The 17,125-nt window shown below is 39.1% G+C and overlaps 1 protein-coding gene across 49 annotated transcripts in view; it reads right to left on the bottom strand.

Moving 5' to 3' along the window:
• The window catches only part of LOC144246077 (uncharacterized), a 220,947-nt gene that overhangs the window by 65,549 nt on the left and 138,273 nt on the right, over positions 1-17,125 (bottom strand). For 29 of the 49 annotated variants that reach the window (XM_085576328.1, XM_085576333.1, XM_085576329.1 and 26 more), the window contains one exon: positions 6,838-6,943. The exons of 3 other annotated variants lie outside the window; for them this stretch is intronic. In XM_085576328.1, the coding sequence (XP_085432454.1) occupies positions 6,838-6,943 (106 nt within the window). Of the gene's footprint in view, positions 1-6,837; positions 6,944-8,044; positions 8,162-8,600; positions 17,114-17,125 lie in introns of those variants that run through there. 17 more of the 49 variants (XM_085576361.1, XM_085576352.1, XM_085576353.1 and 14 more) reach the window with 10 other exon arrangements.

The raw sequence follows: 17,125 nt of genomic DNA, 5'->3' as shown, positions 1-17,125 counted from the left end.
GCACACAGAGTTTTGACTTCTTCACAGACATTTCTGAAGACAGGTATCAAGGATTTTGCTGGAAATTTGCCCTCCTATGATTCCTATATGCTGCAATTCTTGACATAGTCCATCCATCTGTTTTCTGAGTTAATCCTTATATAATAAAGTCTTGAAATCACTGCATTATTGAAATCCAAATGTCTATTCCAAATGCTCCTGTAATAGAGTTGATATTTTGAAAATACATTTAAATATCCAGATCTAGCAGAAGAGGACTGACTATTTCCACTTCTGCAGCTCATTTATCCCTGGGAGAAATCAATAAAGAAAATTTAACCAAGAAACTTGCCAAATAAATATCTGATAGATCCATTAATATACAATAATAATCAATAAAGAGGGCTTTCCTGGCAGTGAATGGCTAGCTGGAGGAACCATTAACTGTAAGAAATTTCCAATGCAGAGTGCAATCTGATCCTTAAAATACTTATTCATATTATCAAACCTCCTTCTTACAAAATAACCCTGATTTGGGTGAGCTAAATGTAACATCCTGTTTAAGTACCATTACATACCTATTGTTCCCTAGGTACATTAATAAAGTAGCATTTATAGACCATTTGTTAAGCTTGGCAAATACTACTTATAATATTACTTTAAAAGAAAAAAGAGAGTTTCTTTCTTAAGAGCTTCTTAAAGTTGAGTTCTATGTTCCCATGAATACACTGCACTGGTCCTCCAATGGTCTTGTTTCAGCACAGTAAGCGGCAGGGAAACAAGACTAACTCCCAGCATTTCCATGAACTTTAAACACTTTCATCAGCTAAGTGCTGCTCCAGTGCTGCCCAATGGAACACACTGGTTTTTTTATCTTTTTCATTCTGAGAAAGAACTAATTCTTGGTCAAGGCCTCATAGTTGATCTCAGCATAAAAAACTATACAACTGTGTAATTTCTCTGTAATACCCCCAGGTGCGTTTCTCTGGCTGATTCACACAGTACCAGGTGATTAAAAATTACTTATCATTATCCCAGCTCATTTGTATAACAGTAAGTATTATCGCTAACATCCCCCCCAGAAATACGAAGTTTTCAATTTATACAAAGAATTCTGTTTTCTAGGAGAATTCTTAGAATGATGGAATGATTATCCATGTAAATAGCAATCAAATACCTCTGCTCTGAAAAAAATTCATTATTCTGAAATGTTGCATGAATCCCATCTTATCCAACTGTACCTGTGAGGAATAATTTTCTGATGCTATAGGTTGTTCTGCTTTCTTTTTTTTTTTTTTTTTTCGATGAAGATGATCATTATGGTCCCCCAGATGGGTTTCAAAGACATTTTTAAGGAAATCAATTGGCAAAGAGAGAGCAACCTTAGAAGAAAAAGAAGCTATTAAAAAAAGATCATTTTCTTTAGGTGCAAAGGAGGCAGAGAAGGGTTACTAGTGAAATACATGGATTTTCGTCTCTGTATCAAAACTTCAGATATAGCCGAGGTAGTCAGTGATCAGAAGTGGTGAGCCTGCAAATGCTGCAAAACGTCCAAGAGGCAGAGATATTAACACCAGCATTAGAGATGTAAAAGAGGAAAAATAGGGTTAAATAAATATTAGCTTTCAAAATAACATTAAAATATCTCAAGAGAGAATACAGTTAGGAGAAATCCTATCTTCAGGATGAGGTGAGCTAGTGACCTAACAGCTGTTTTGTACAAGATGTTTTCAGATGAGTAACAGGTCCAATGCTGCACTCAGGGAAAATTAAATTTTCCTTAGACTAACTTCTAAGATTGCTGCTGGTCTTTCTAACATTCATCAAACTCCCCTCTCATCTGTTTCATAAAAAAATAATACCTATATTTGCTAGGTTCAGAATGGCCAGCAAAGTTCATTGCAAAGTTACTTTTAATTAAAATACTATTGTTAAGCTCAATATTCTAAAAATCACTACTAAATTCACACCTTAATGTATCCAAAGTGATGCTGCATCTAAATTACTATAAAGATAGCCTATGAATCCTGCATCACCATCAGCACCATTGGCTTTGCTGTTTACTGTCTTCTTTCAAGATTCACATAGCCTCCTCAGCCTTGCAGCTATTATCACCCAAACCAGTACATTGGATTCTGATACTGCCTGGGCTTTCAGGACTCTGTGCAGCACAAATCACCATCATGGCCAATATCTGGAGACATTGCTAGATGTGAGCTTGGCTCAGTGACTCCATTAGCCCCATCAATACACATCCATTGGCCACGTGAGCAGCTGTGTGATGTAGCAGCAGTCATTCCAGAAGAATCATTTACTAACTTACTGCACAGACACAGAACTGACAATTAAATGAACTAACAGCTTCAGTTTGCTTGCTATGATCAATTCAAGCTACAGTGCAGTCATGCAGGGAAAAGTTAGGGGCAGAATGACCAAGCCTAAAGCACAGCGCCCATTTTGTGACACGTCTTCCAATAGACAGCTTTTCTGTCAAGGGCAAATAAAGCATACTAAAAATAATTTTCATTGGTTTATATTAAAGGTGCACACTTTCCATTACAGGGAAAAATATTTTGGTCAAGAGAAGTATGGCACAATTAAGTGGTGCAGCTGCTTAGTGAGCTGAGGATCCTTGCCCTGAGCAGGGAAACTCCTTGCATCTAGAAGGGAGTCTCCTGAGTTTTTGTATATAATCCATACCTGGGTCTGAGTCTTTGCTGTCTCACATAATGGATATTTGTATCCATGCAAAGGCTGAAACATCATCACTCTGAGCAGGCTTTTACAGCCACTTTGCAGCCCACAGAGCAGGACAGGGGAAAGCTTGCTACCAAAGCCAGCATTGCAAATATTACATGCATTAAAACTTATATTTACAGTATATTTTTCCATGTTCCCCCTAATCCAGGGGGTTTTCTTCCCCTTCACTCTGGATACGGGAATGGTTTGTTTATTTTTCATATCCTTATCCTGTCTGAAAAAGGTACATCACTCCTTAAAACTGATAAAAAACTAAGTCACACTGAAGTGGTTTTGTGAAAGTTATCCAAGTTCTTCAGTACAACTGACGTGTTTTCCTTTTAACATAGATATGGCAGAGTTGAATAGACTCCCTGGAGACTCCACAGTTATTTTCAGTAGCAACAAGGGTCCATCCCAAACATAACTTCCAATCTGTCATCCCTCCTTGAATACTAAGGACAGTCTCTTCCTCTTATAATGTACTGAAACTGAATCTGTACAACAAAAACACCTCTAACACTCCAATAGCACCTGAATTATTTTCTTAGATATGTATCGCAATGCCACAGTTCCTCCCATGTAGACCAAGTCAGAAGGATTGTGTACTGCCTTTTCTCAAAACCTACCAGCATGGGAAGTTCCACTGGGAGATACACATTTCTGCCAGGGTCAGCATATAGCATCTTGGAATTTAAAAGATTATAAGAACCACTAAGGAGGAGAGGATGCACACAGAAGGAAACAAAGATTTAATGCAAGCTAGAAAGTTTGGGGAGTCCCCTCCAAAAAAACAAATTTTTAAAATAAAGCACCAACTCAGTAGTAGTTCTATGTAACAGCAAAAGTCAAAAGTAAAAATAGAGATAATTTACTCTTTTTCTTTTTTGCCAGTGACTCATATTTTTACCAGCAAGTAATTAAGAGCATTTTCCACCATTAGTATTTTAAGCCATTAGTATAGATTTAGCATCTCTAAATTTTTGGCAAAGTTATGGTTATTGTGGAAGCAATAGCTTTGATTTTATGACAGTAACTGTCTGTACATATTCTCATTAAAGGCTTAAACTTCAACAATACAGTTTAGAGAGTGCTTTCATGGTGTTCATATTATTTCTGTAGGACTGCAAGATTACTCTATAGAAAAGAAAACAATTAAGATGCATTGTTTGATTGTGATCACTCATTTGAACAAATGCATCATTTACAGAACATACATTTCCATGCTCCAAGTTTATGTAACAGTGTGCTCCCTCTTTCCAAAAATTTGCATGCAAGGTCTGAAAAATTTTTCTCCTACTAGGAACAGACTCCTACCCACATTCATATTAGAACCTTTTAAATGTCTTTTCAAAAGGATATGTGTCTTGGGATAAAACACGAGTCATGAAGGCCCAAAGACTGCATGCAATTCTCCAATGAAACGTGAGACGCGATGCTCTGGCAGTGCAGCCAGCCCTAAAGCATCACGGCACATCTGCGTTGGGTCCTGCAGCACAGCTGCAGTCCCGGGGCATTCCCCGAGCCCAGGGTGCCAGACTGGCACTGGCTCTGACACCCCTGGCACCGGCCTCGCCCTGCCCCGTGCCAGTGCCGGGGCTGAGCAGCCACAGCTCCCAGCAAGGGGCACCGTGACAGCACCTGGAATGGAAACCGGGATCCAAAGCTTAACTTATCCTGACAGACAACAGAGACAATTAAAACCAGTGATATGATTTTTGTGTGCACCTATGCAGAAATCATGGCAAAGGAAGAGAAGTGTAGTGCTATCCTGCTATCTCTGCTCAAAAGAGGACTACTACAAATTTTTTTAGGATCGTATCAGTCAAAAAGTAACAAAGACATAGTATTTTGTTGTCTTAAGCTATTTCTCAGTTCCATTCAAAAGATAACAACTTTGGTTTCCTATTACTATGAATGCATTAAACACAGCATCAAAAGTATTCCTGAAACCGTTTTGTTTATCTTTTGGCATTGAATTTGATATGACTAGAAACAATTCAAAATTTATTAAAATAATTTTAAAGCCAAATACTATCATCACTGTAGCTCATGTAAGTGCTCATGCCCATGCACTGGAAAAATAGGAATATCATATTATATTTGTCATGATTATTGATAGTAAAACATTTTAGGACAGGTGGTAAGAACAATTAAGAGTGGTAAGGAATGGTTGTACTATTAAGTTTCATCATTGGCCCAGTGGACTTAACACAGCAAGTACACAATCTCTTTCTGTTTTTTTAATTATTATTTATATGGACTTAGCTGTCCTCTATTAAATAATGTCATATAACCACTGACCCAAAAAAGCAATTGATCACTTGAAAAACACGGGAAGTTTTATTATCTGTATGCAACATTGCAGACTTTTTGAAGTTTGAGTACCTAAAGTGCCATTCAGAAAAATGTGTCACCAAAAGAAATTAATTTGGATTAATTTAGCTGTCTCATCCTAGGATTGCAGCCTAATAACAAATTTCCCCTGAAGTCTTCCTAATCCTATTGCTCAGTGAGGTCAGACAGGAGTTCAAGGGCACAGGTAATTTATTTTGCAATCAGTACTGACTTCTTGATTTACAGTTTATCATCAGTTTTATTTCAATGGTAGTCGTGACCAAACAGAAGACATGACTTGGTGTATGACCAGCTCAAGAGACAGTTCATCCTCTGACTACTAAACACAGAATATTAAGAATCAACTTGTGCAAGCACCATTTGATAAAAGCTTTGTTACAAACTGCTGTGAGGTGTACACCCCCAGTGTTCCCACTACCAGCCATTCACTAATGTTCATCCTACTTCCTGGAATCTTCACACTTCCTCCTAGGAGAAGAAGCCTCAATACAACCTTTCCTCCTGCATACTCAAAAGCTACACTACCAAAAATCAAAACAGTTCTCGGTGCTGAAGGAACTGTTTCTTAAAAGTGGCACATGACCAACTGCTAACACCAAGAGCAACATTCCCAAACCAAGACTGGGTAACAGATTTTGTTCAATGCCTTTAGGCCTTTGAATAACAAGATGTCAGCAGCCCAGATCAAGCAGCCACAGAATCAGTCATAGAATGGTTGGCATGGGAAGGGATCTCTGGGAGTCATCTGACCCAACCAACTTGCTCAAGAAGGGCTACCTGAAGCAAGTTGCCCAGTACTATGTCAAGATGGTTTTTTAATACCTCAAGGATGGAGACTTCACAGCCTGGCTGGAAAATCTGTGAGTGACCACACTCACCATGAAAACTGTTTCCTGATGTTCTGACAGCACCTCCTGTGCTCCAGTTTGTGCCTATTTGAGCCCATAGCCTGCTAGAAAGATGGCAGAGAGAAACTACCTGGAATACTATGCAGAGTTGGAAGACAAGAAGGCTTTGCTAAATGAGGACTTTAAACATGTCTATGCACAATTGTAGGTTTCATACACATAAGGACTGGTTTTTCTACTCCTTTAGTGTTATGACCTTTGTGATACAGCTTCTATGACAAGCTCAAACTGCAACCTTCGTGCTCTTCTACCTCTATCAAAAGATTAGCCTCACTCTGCAGTGATGGACACACATAAATAAATTACAGCAAAACTCGTGCAAACTCTCATCTGGAAAGGGCCAAGAAGTCTGATTTTCTTCATTGCAGAAGCTTTGGGTAGGAGTTTGAATATTTGTTATGGGTTGTGGAGTTTTTTCCTGGTAAAATATTAGTTTAATGTTTTTGAAAAGATTTTGCCTTTTTTGTGGACATATCATCAAAGCATATTAGTTTAATACTTGCTATCATTCATTTACTGGAGAAAAATCATTAAATACATGTCACTTCAAAACTGTGTGACATAATATGAAATTGAAATGACCTTTATTTTGGCACACTAGTGCACTGAGTTAGAGTATTATGAAGTCCCAAGTGTTGCCTGTTTACAAATGCCAGACAGACTACTACTATGGCTCTAATGTGCTCAGAGATTGTGCAGCCAATGAGCGACTGTAACTAACTAAAAATAGTGAATTAGCTGTGGGGGAAGATTCATCGCTTACCAACAGGAAAAGCCACTACTTCAAGAAAATGGTTTAATTTATGTTGGAAATTTGACCAATTAGAAGTGGAAATTTTTACCAAGTACTCACTTTTGTTAGATACTGTTTCGGTGTTTGGCCTCCTGTCTTGCAATCCATAAACTTGCATCTTAGGTCTGGGATACTTCTTCCCTTCCATATGGTTCTCACACCAAGTCTGTAAGAGTGACAGCTGAATGAGTCACAGTCATGCTTAACTTCAAGCACAAAGGTGTCTAATTCTAAGTCTTAAAAATGCACATGACTGCATCATAAAAAGCCACAGGCTGCAACACAGATCTTCAAAGCACTGCCAGGGAGTGCACAGATGTGTACGTCAACCCTCTGCACCCACTGTGCCATTCTCAGGAATCAGGATAGTCAAACAAGAGTCAGATTTCCACTCATTTCCTGAGGTTGTTCAAGAGCATCTGATGGATGCTGTGGATCACTAAGATTCTGTCCCCTGGACCTTTTAACACACATTCAGCCATCCCCTCTCACATCAGGGGACTTCTGAAGAGGTGCAGCACTCCAAGACAAAGACGTGACTGATTCTTATATCTGTTCCAACAAGGAACAGAACTGCTAAAGCAGTTGCAGTGTTTCACTATGTCCAACTGAGGTCCTTCTCCTGAGGCCTAGCAACACAAAAGGCATTTTGTAATACCTCCCTTTGAAATCAAATTAGCGATGTTTCAAGGCGTGACCCGTAAAGGGCTGCTGTCCAGAATGGACATGTGTTTGACAGATACATGTTCCACCTAGCAGGCCTCTTCAAGAGTACAGATGGAAACAAGATGTGTGAACAGAGCTCCAAAAGGGGAGCCATGGGATATCAGGATATACAGCAAAGCTCTCTGCATCAGCAGATAAAAAGGAAACAATATCAGATACTGTGTGAAATAGCTCACTCCAGCTGGTAGGACAGATTCTGACAGAATTATATAGGTATGATTATTGCAGAGAAAGATGCTATTCCATATGTGCAAAAGCTAGCAAAATATAGCCCAAATTAAACGGTATAACCTTATGCCAACTCCTTATAAAAGTCATAAAAAGTCACAATCTCCTACTTCCATTTGTCCATACACTGCAAAATGCTAAGAGCTATTGTGGGCTGTAGCTCAGAATACCCATGAACACAATTTGAAGACTAAGAGTATCTAGAAAGCAGCCTATTTTACCCGTCTAGCTGTAAAATTAACAGGAAAGTTAGAAAAGAAGATGAGATTTCAAGTTTGCCACAATGTAGTTGTTTATGTTACAGAAAACTAACCACCTCCTCATCCTATGGGTCAATTTCTCTGGAGCAGGAATGAAGATGAGAACTCTCGTCCATAGTATATAAAACAGGAAAGCATTTGATGGTTGGACTTTCCAAACATCCAAAGGTCTGTAGAAAAAATTGTAGAGAGAATTAATTTAAAGCACAGCAACTTCCTAATGCAGTCCAGGCCTCAGCTCCATAAGTCATTTTTACATGAATTCACAGACAAGAAAAAAAATCATGCTTGTATATTAAAAACCCTTATAGCAGTCTAACTAAAAGAAACATCTGCTGTCAGGAACTCCATCAACTACTCCTTGTTGACAGTGTCTTCTGCATAAAAAGAGGACAGGACAGAGAATAACTATGTGTATTTTACAAGATGAAAGAGAGTCCAGAGCAAGATATAGGCTCTGCATTCTTCACTATGTATCAGGACCAGCCACTTCAGAACAAAAAACCCAGATACTTTAGGCCAGGTCTAGGAGCCAAGGCTAAAATACCACAATGGAAAATTCCTGTGGATGACAGCAGCAGACTTCACTGATGGTACAATTTAACTTACATCAGACTCCCAATGGCTCATCTCTTCAATGATCTCCGAGTTCTGCCTCTGTTAACAACAGGAATGGCAACAATTTCAGGAAATGGAACCCATTTCTACCTTCTCACAAAAAGGACAGTGGACTATGCCATACTCTACACAGCTCAGACATAACGTGATAGACAAGATTTGGCCCAAGTTCTTGTATATCATATTTTCAGCTGCATTTAATTACTTAAAAATCACCGACTAAGACTGGTGATTTTCATATTATTTTTTCAGGAAATTACTTTAGAGACCAGGGAACTGTCACAGTGATTACAGAACTATATGCAAGTGCCATCCTGATAAACTCACCATCCCTGAGAGACATATACAATACGAGATTCAAACCTGATACGAAATGCCAACCCAAAAAAGGTGGAAATTCAGCTCACTCTCCATGTTCAGGCAGATCTCCTTCCTTGGACTGCAGAGTCAGTCAGTTGTCAGATTGACTTTGATCACTTCCTTAGGGTAGGAGTAAGAAAACCAAATTTCTACAACTAGAATTTAATGGTGAATGATTTTGCATCTGAATCCCAGTGTGGCCACAGGTCTTTCTCTTGGATTATACACCTAGTTAAAGCTTTGATTAAGGAGTTAGTAACTGAATGGTAATAGGATCATTCTCATCAGTGCCTCTGTATCAGCAGCAGAGTAACATCCCCCTATTGTTTCTGAAGCATAAATGAACTTGGCCCTGGAAACTGTAGTTGGACTAGTCCATTAAGAAAAAGTATAAAAAAATAATGCATTAAAACACAGACTAAAGCCCAAAGGCAATGACCAGTCTGCCCTGTCACCCAGGTTAGTGAACATGAGCCAACACTTGCACTTTGAGCTCCCCCTTAGAGTGATACCTTTTCCTTTTCAGTCCATCATTACATATATACAGCTTTGTCTCTCAGCCGTCCCCACTGAGACTCCAGGGATCCACCATGAATGCTATTTTTTGTGTGCTACTACTGTTAAGAGCCAACAGAATATATTCAGGAAGGAATTAAGAGTCCATGTTAATGTGATTTCTGTCATCCCCACATATCTTGGATTAGGTAAAACATGCTCTTCCTCCCCTTCCCCATTTCAACCCAGCTTCCCAAAGTATATGCTATAGAAGTAAGCTGGCATTAGCTGTACCTGCACTAGAGAATTGAACAAGCCAGGGACAGTTCTTTGGGATTACAACTACTCTCTGCAACATTTCCTATTCATATCCTCTTTACCTCCAAGACAAGATGGTACCTGTTCAGCATGGGTTCTGGGTTGGAGTTCATCCCTGAATGGTATCTATAAATTATTTGAGAAATCTAGTTGGTCCAGGTCTAAAGCCTGCCAGAGACTCTTCCAACACTTAATTGTAGACAATGTGGTGCTTGTGGATGCTCCTCAGAGTTTTCTTTGATAGTATAGATATTGCTGTATACAACAGAAAAAGAAACTCAAAATCATACAGAATCCAGCGACCAGTGTTCTGGTTTTACTGGGGTTTTTTGTTTTCATTTAAACTCCTCATCAAAGTAGCCTTCTACAGACTAATATCATATTCTATTTTTTTACAAAACTATTCAGTGCTCCTATGAACACCCTGAATGGCTGTCAATATATTATCAAACTTAAAGCATTATATTAGACACTGAAAATATTATGGATACATAGAACACACCCAGAAATTATACAACCCTTTCAGACTAGAAGGGGGTCTGTCTTTCAGACATCCATAGAGAAAGAATTTGAATTTCTCTTAAGGGGGTACCCAGTCTGTATCATTCAGAAGATCTAAAACAAACTGAGTCACATTGCAGACCAAGCAAGCATTTACAGGTCTCTACTCAGAGAAGTCCCCATCTCTTGCTGAATGTGACAGCTCCCACATGAAGGTCACTGGTTTCTGGGTTATTCAAGCATTCAGTGTTGATGTAGAGTCGATCTGTTCCCACTCAGTTATGCAGACACATCACCCCTCAGTTTCACTGTACATTCTCAAGCACACAGACAGACACAAGGACAGCAGTTTTAAATCCTTACAGAATTTAAAACTTCTAAAGCTAAGATCTTCCCTGCTCAGAGACAAAAATCCCTATCTCTCCCTGGCATCATTACTTGGTAGCAATAACTACAAGGTGTTGAGACCACATTTAGCTTTACGGAATAAAACATAACAAGCTGTCAAAATGTGCATAAATAAATTAGAGTCATTATTCCAGCTTAAGGTTCTGGGGACATAAACAATCCTCTTGAAGTTTACTGTGACATTTTTTGCAGCAGGAGCCAAGCATTAAAATTACGTCCTGTATACAGTGAGCTGTAAATGCATTCTGTCTTAGGGCCTGGCGCTGTGGCACAAAATCAACAGGCCTGCCTTGGAATAGAAAATACAGCAGTTCAGGGCCAATTCCCTGCCCCTGCGCACAAGTTTTATGGCACAGCCCATGTCCATATGGCTAAACTCTGTCCTTCTGCTCATTCCCCAAAGAGGAGTTCTCATCCATATCTGCCTGCTTGGAAGAGCCCCTGGCTCATGCTGCTGCCCTGACCCATCTCTGGCCCAGCTGCAGAGAGCACTGGCTGGCATGGGCAGAATCCTGCCCCGGAGTGTGCTAACACCCAAATTCCACGCATCATCAATGCCACTGCTCCTGGTCCTGCCCAGTGTACCAACACAGCCACAGTCTGGGACTTCTGCTAGGATATCACCCTAAATGTTTACCTTTTTTAAGTGATTTCTGGTTATATAAGAAATGCAGAAAGTGAGATCCAAAAAAGACACAAGGAATGAAGACATAGACACATTTTGTGTGCATAGGGATATAAAGGAGCTGCACCAGGTGAGACCACATATCTATCATGCCTGCAATCACTAACCAATTACACAAACTTAGGAAATAGTGTGATATCAGAGTAAGCCCACAGTGTTACCTCCTCAGCACAGTCTCCTGCAATCCTTTGTGACTCAGAGACTTCCTGAACAAAAAGTGGTACCCTGGTATTTAAAAGCCTTCTGAGGATTCTTCTGAAAGAAAATGAACTCTGGAATTAAATGCTGCATAATTGAAAATCCAGTGAAAATAGGCTTCAGCAATTTGAATTATAAACAAGGAGCAAACCCATTCATTCAGAAAACACACTTTACATCAAAAGAGCATCAAAACAAGGGTGAATAAGGGTAGTGTCATTACAAGAAAGTATCAAGCTGAAAGCTACAATCTCTAAGAGCAAAATGGCACTGACATTATGACAGAAGGCTTCTACTTGGGCTCAGTGCACATAAAACACAACAGAATCAAATTGAGTAGTGTATTCAAGGCAGAACCTGCTATGGGAGAAATCAACACAAAGGCTAGCAAGTCTGTGAAAATGCAGGATCCCTCCTGTTTTGAACCCAACATTTTTTACAGCAATTAATTTTTTTCTAATATTTTTGGTACACCCCTTTAAGGTTTTGAAAAACCACCATAGCAACTGCATCTTTTAGGTTTTGATGGGTATTCTTGAGCTACTTGCTAAATCCATATTAGGAGCTGAGGCAGTCATGGCAGTATGAAGGATTGTTCCATTCCTGAGTGCAAAATTCCACAAGATAAAACATTCTTGCATTTTGTCCAGCTGAAATACTGTATTTCCACTGAAAATGCCATACTAGTAAGCTCACTGGTGATGTTTATCTAGAAATTATTAAGACAGAAATACTTTTGATTTCTGTCTCTCCTCTTTTTCTTCAATGTGGGATCAAGTGGGTCAAACCAAAAATCTAAATGCATTTTTCCCCCAATAATAAAGAAATTTATATTTCTTTACTTTTGTCTTGATATATCAAAAACATACCAAGGTAGAATCATCCTGCTTTCCATTTTTTTGTTGTTGACTATTGAATCTCCCTAGAAATTCACCTAGCACAGAAAAGTTCTTGCTTGCTCTGTGCTTACTCACAGTGACAGAACAATGCAAATGCAAGCTTGAACATCCATGATCGAATTCCTCTGAGATTTCTCCTCTCCTCCATATGCATTGTAAACATGACACAAATGCAATCCAATATTTTGATTTGGTAAATCATGGAAAGCCACAGAAATTAATTTGGAGCAGATAACAGAACAATTCTGACTAAAACAGAAATCCAGAAGAATACAAAGACTTCTGCCAAACTTGGGAAGAAGGTAAAAATACAACAGTGAATTCGTGCCTCTATAGATCACTGGTGTATGTTAGAGGGGTGTTGGTTATATCATTTGATTCTCTTCTGCCAAAAATTTCCTCATCTGCAGAATAGTGACAGTAGTATTGCCAACTTCACAAGGATTCTGTGAGGACAATGATCTGCTTTCCAGTGTTCTTACACTGGGCAAGTATTAGATGAAGGACAGAGGAGCTCATCACCACCCTATGGCCTCCTCAAATGCCAAAGAAGCATTATACAGTTCCTGGCATGCAGAGCAGTTCTATTCATGTGTGATCATTTTACCTACATTGGCCTGCATTCCTCAGATCACTAATCACCTTCAGCTCAGAACACAACCACTATACCAATGCAAGATAAAAAATACAGTGCTTACAATTATATGTGTATTATCAAATTAATAGAGAAACAGAATAAATGAATCTAATAATATCAGATCAGAATATATTTGGGCTACAAAGAATTTAAGGAAAAAAAATTGGTGGGGAAACACCAATACTGTGTAAAATTGTGTCTTCAGACTAACCAGCAATTCTAGTAAGGGCTCATGCAGGAAGGGCTCAGGGATCAGTTTGATAGGGAAGAGAAGCATTCTCATTACGTGTAAGCTGTAATGAGAGTAGTGGGGGTGATGCAAGCTCCTCAAAAATATTCCATTGTCAGTGCAGAAACATCCTCTCAGAAGGAACAGTTTCATATGACAGTGTCCCAAAGTCTCTCACACCCCATTAGTGATCTCCATGTCTTGGAACATATATGGAAAAAAAAGAGGCATCACTACAAGACCTCCCTGGAAACAGGTTAATACACAGGAGAGACAGTTTTACAGAAAGACACCATGAGGTTCCCCATTTCTTTGCCTCTCAGCCTATGTTATGGCAGGATAAAGGACAGACATAATAAATATTGGAATCACAAAAAAAAAAAAATAATAATAATAAAAAAAAAAACTAGGAAATGTTTTGCTGAAAATAGTGTATGTACAAGATTATATCCTACTCCTTTTGCCTCTGGTGGTTACAGTCCAGCTTACATAGGCATGCCTTATCACTAAAGACAGGCAATTAAATATGGGAACGGATGTCAAGTCAATGGTCTGCATTCTTGTGAAACCATTTCACCATTCTTCCACAAACTAGAAAATATTTAGCAAGAGGTGTGCAAACTGGGCCCAGGTGCAAGAGTGTGCTTAAAAGGTGAGTAACATCTGCTGGAAGCATTCTAGACAGAAAGATTCAGCATGAAAAATATTTCCTTAGCTCTCCAGATATAGAATTTTATTCTTCTGGCCTGAAAATATTTGTTACTTTTATTCTGAAACTTTGAGTTTTCTATTCATACTTCCAACAACAAACTGTCAACTGCTGTTACAAAATTTACAGTGTTTCACAGAAAAACCTACTGACCTCACAAAATATTCTTCTGCTTGCTCACATAGACAAAAGTATTTGAGCCACTGGAAAACAAAGCAGAGAATAAAACATTCAGCCATTAAAACTCACTTATCTATTGAGTTTCTCTCTAATAGCCTTTCAGAGCTTCAGTTCAGTGACATGAAGACTTCCCAAATCTGGAAAGTGGTCAGTCTGCAGATAAAGCACTTTCCAACAGCTTTGATGTCTCCTGGTGAGACTCTACATTACTCCAGAAGCCCCAGGGATATACACTGTAGCAATATAAGGGATGAAATTTGTCCTTGTATTTTTGTACCACTAAAATCCAGCATAATCCTCATTTTGAAGACTTAAGTGAGACTTAAGCAGTGCATAGCCTCATACCAAGTCTTCTTTGTGTTGGCACAAATTTCACCCAGGCAAGACAATATTTGCTCAGGTGCAGTACCTTGGGTGAGAGTTAATCCCTTTCATTTCTGACACAATACTTATTATGTACAATAACTAATAAAAGCCACTCTTGAGATCGACAACCTACACATTTTCAATTTCCTCTCATGTACTGTAGCCTTTCATAAGGTCTTTTGATCCTGTACTGGTGTCAATCTTTGCATGCATATAGGTCACAAGAAAGTTCATCTCATGTTAATAGCCCAGCCACCTTCAGATACTTTGATTTTAAGCCATTTCCACTTCCAAATTTCAATTTATCATTTTACTTCAGTTATTGCATTCTTCTCAAAGATACAAAGCAGCAGAGACAGTGATTTTGCTTGGACCCGTACTAAAGAGGAAAATGTCATGTCAAAAATCAAAGCTTCCTTCTTCTCTGGCCAGTTGGAGACACATGTGCACACTGTGCTCTTCCCTGTCAAGGGAAAGGTGGGCCATTTGGGGCAGGGTTTTGGGGCCTACTGATCCAGTAGCAGCATTCCTGAGACAATGATTGGTCTGAAATCACACAAAATGCAGAATCAAATCATGTGGCCTCAGGAAATTTGAGCTGAGGACTCTGAATCTGGGGAAAGGCAGATTCAGGCACTGATGGAGGCACTCCTAGAAGAGCTCTGATGAACAAGGAGCTTGACTGTACCCTTGTCCTCCTCCAGTCCCAGAGGCTGAGCACGGCCCTTCACAAGTGCACAAGCTGGATCTTGCTGCAGCTTTAAATCCCTGCCCAAAGTAAAACGTCCTCCATAGTTTTTTTCTTTTTTTCCACAAACCACCAGCACTGAAAGTTCTGCCTTCTTTGGTGTTTCAAACAGTCCAGAGGCTGCCAGTGACAGAGTGTAAGACAAGAGGAACTGGACTTAATCTTTTCTGAGAAGGCAAACCTTACAGAAATGTTTGTTTTCACTCTGCTGTTCAACATTCCAGCTAGTGGGAAGCTTCAGGAACTTGTTCCAATGGCTTGTTTCTCCTGCTCCCTCCCATGGCAAATTGAAATCAATATTTTTAGATTCTTGTCATTCCCTTGAAGACTCTCTCTCCCTCCCTTTCTGAGGTCATACAAACTTTGCTTTGGACTCCAAACTATTAATTTTTCACATTACTTATTTTAGGTGTCTGAAAAGCTTCTTATTCATCAGCCCATAGAAGGAAGTGATCTTTTTTCTTTTTTTTTTTTTTCCCTTTTTAAGACAAGTAAGAGATACAGATCTCAGCAACAGAAATTAAGTCTCTTCCATGACATTGCAACAAGGTGTCTCCAATCCTGACCTGAAGTCCCCCCTCCTTGACCCACACTTGCTGGCTTTTCTTCACAATCAGAGCACTTTGCTTCCATAGGGCAAAGGCACAGCAAAAAATAAATAAATAAATAAATAAATAAATAAATAAATAAATAAATAAATCAGTGCCAACTGAGGAAATTGGGAGTGATTTTCTAAGCAGGCAAAGTAACTGCAGGGAATCATAGTGAAGTTGAATTAATTTCTCACAGGTTACTAAACACTGTGTCAAACATTACTGCCTTTTTGTAGTCATGAGCTTAGGTTAGGTTTGCACTCTAACTAGAGCCTAACAGCTGCATAGAGCAGTGTCAGTGGACTCCTGTCAGCTGTGCCTGGAAAAGAGATGAGCGTGTAACAGGACACAGCCTGTGAAGGCAGAAGCAGCCTTCCTCATTTACCAAAAGTTCCCTTTTCTGCTCAGCTCTTCCAGATTCATTTGGACTAGCAGAGGAATATACCAGAGCAGTCCTACCTGTCAGCAGGGAAGAATGTTTGTGCATCTGATTCCTCTACTCTCTACCAGAGCTTTGCTCTTGAATATCCTGAGGCTCCTGATAACCTCCTATATTACTGCAGTTGTTTGTTTAACATAAACCCATAAAATTCTTGAGGTTGCCACACTGCCCTTTTCTCCTGCCCACACCCATGATCTCCTCATCATCTTACACACAGTAAACAATTCCCCACAGGGTCCACATTTGTTGTGATAACTCACCAACCCATTAAAACTTTAACTCTGACACACACAATACAGCAAGCTTGTGCAGTGTTGTCAGGTAAGACTTTGCTGATGCACTCAGACTTTACAAGTAAAATAATATTTTTGTTCTCAAAAGTATCTACTGAAGTCTCACAGAATGTCATAGCAATAGCTATATAGTACTTAAGGAAAAAAAAAAAAGAGAGAGAGAAAATATTTTTTACCATAGAGACTTCAGCAAGTCAGCTTATATAGACAGGTTGGAAAGCATTTTGCAAAGTCATAAAGACAGTTTTGTTCTGTTCATTTATACAGTTCCGTTGGTGAAGTACAAATTGGATGCAAGTAGTACCATAATCAAGTATTTCTGGTTTGGTCCTCAAGTAGGCAGAATACAACTGAAATCCAGATGATCCACATTTTTTACATCAGGTAAGCCAGGATGACTTTTTATTTTTAAATTTGCAAAAAGAAATTTGCAAATTTCCCTATCCACAAGCTAA

Source organism: Lonchura striata, chromosome 3 (genome assembly GCF_050655825.1).
Source record: "Lonchura striata isolate lonStrDom1 chromosome 3, ASM5065582v1, whole genome shotgun sequence".
Classification (NCBI taxonomy): Eukaryota; Metazoa; Chordata; class Aves; order Passeriformes; family Estrildidae; genus Lonchura; species Lonchura striata.
Note: the sequence above shows the minus strand (reverse complement) of the source record. Positions and strands in the feature narration are given on the sequence as shown.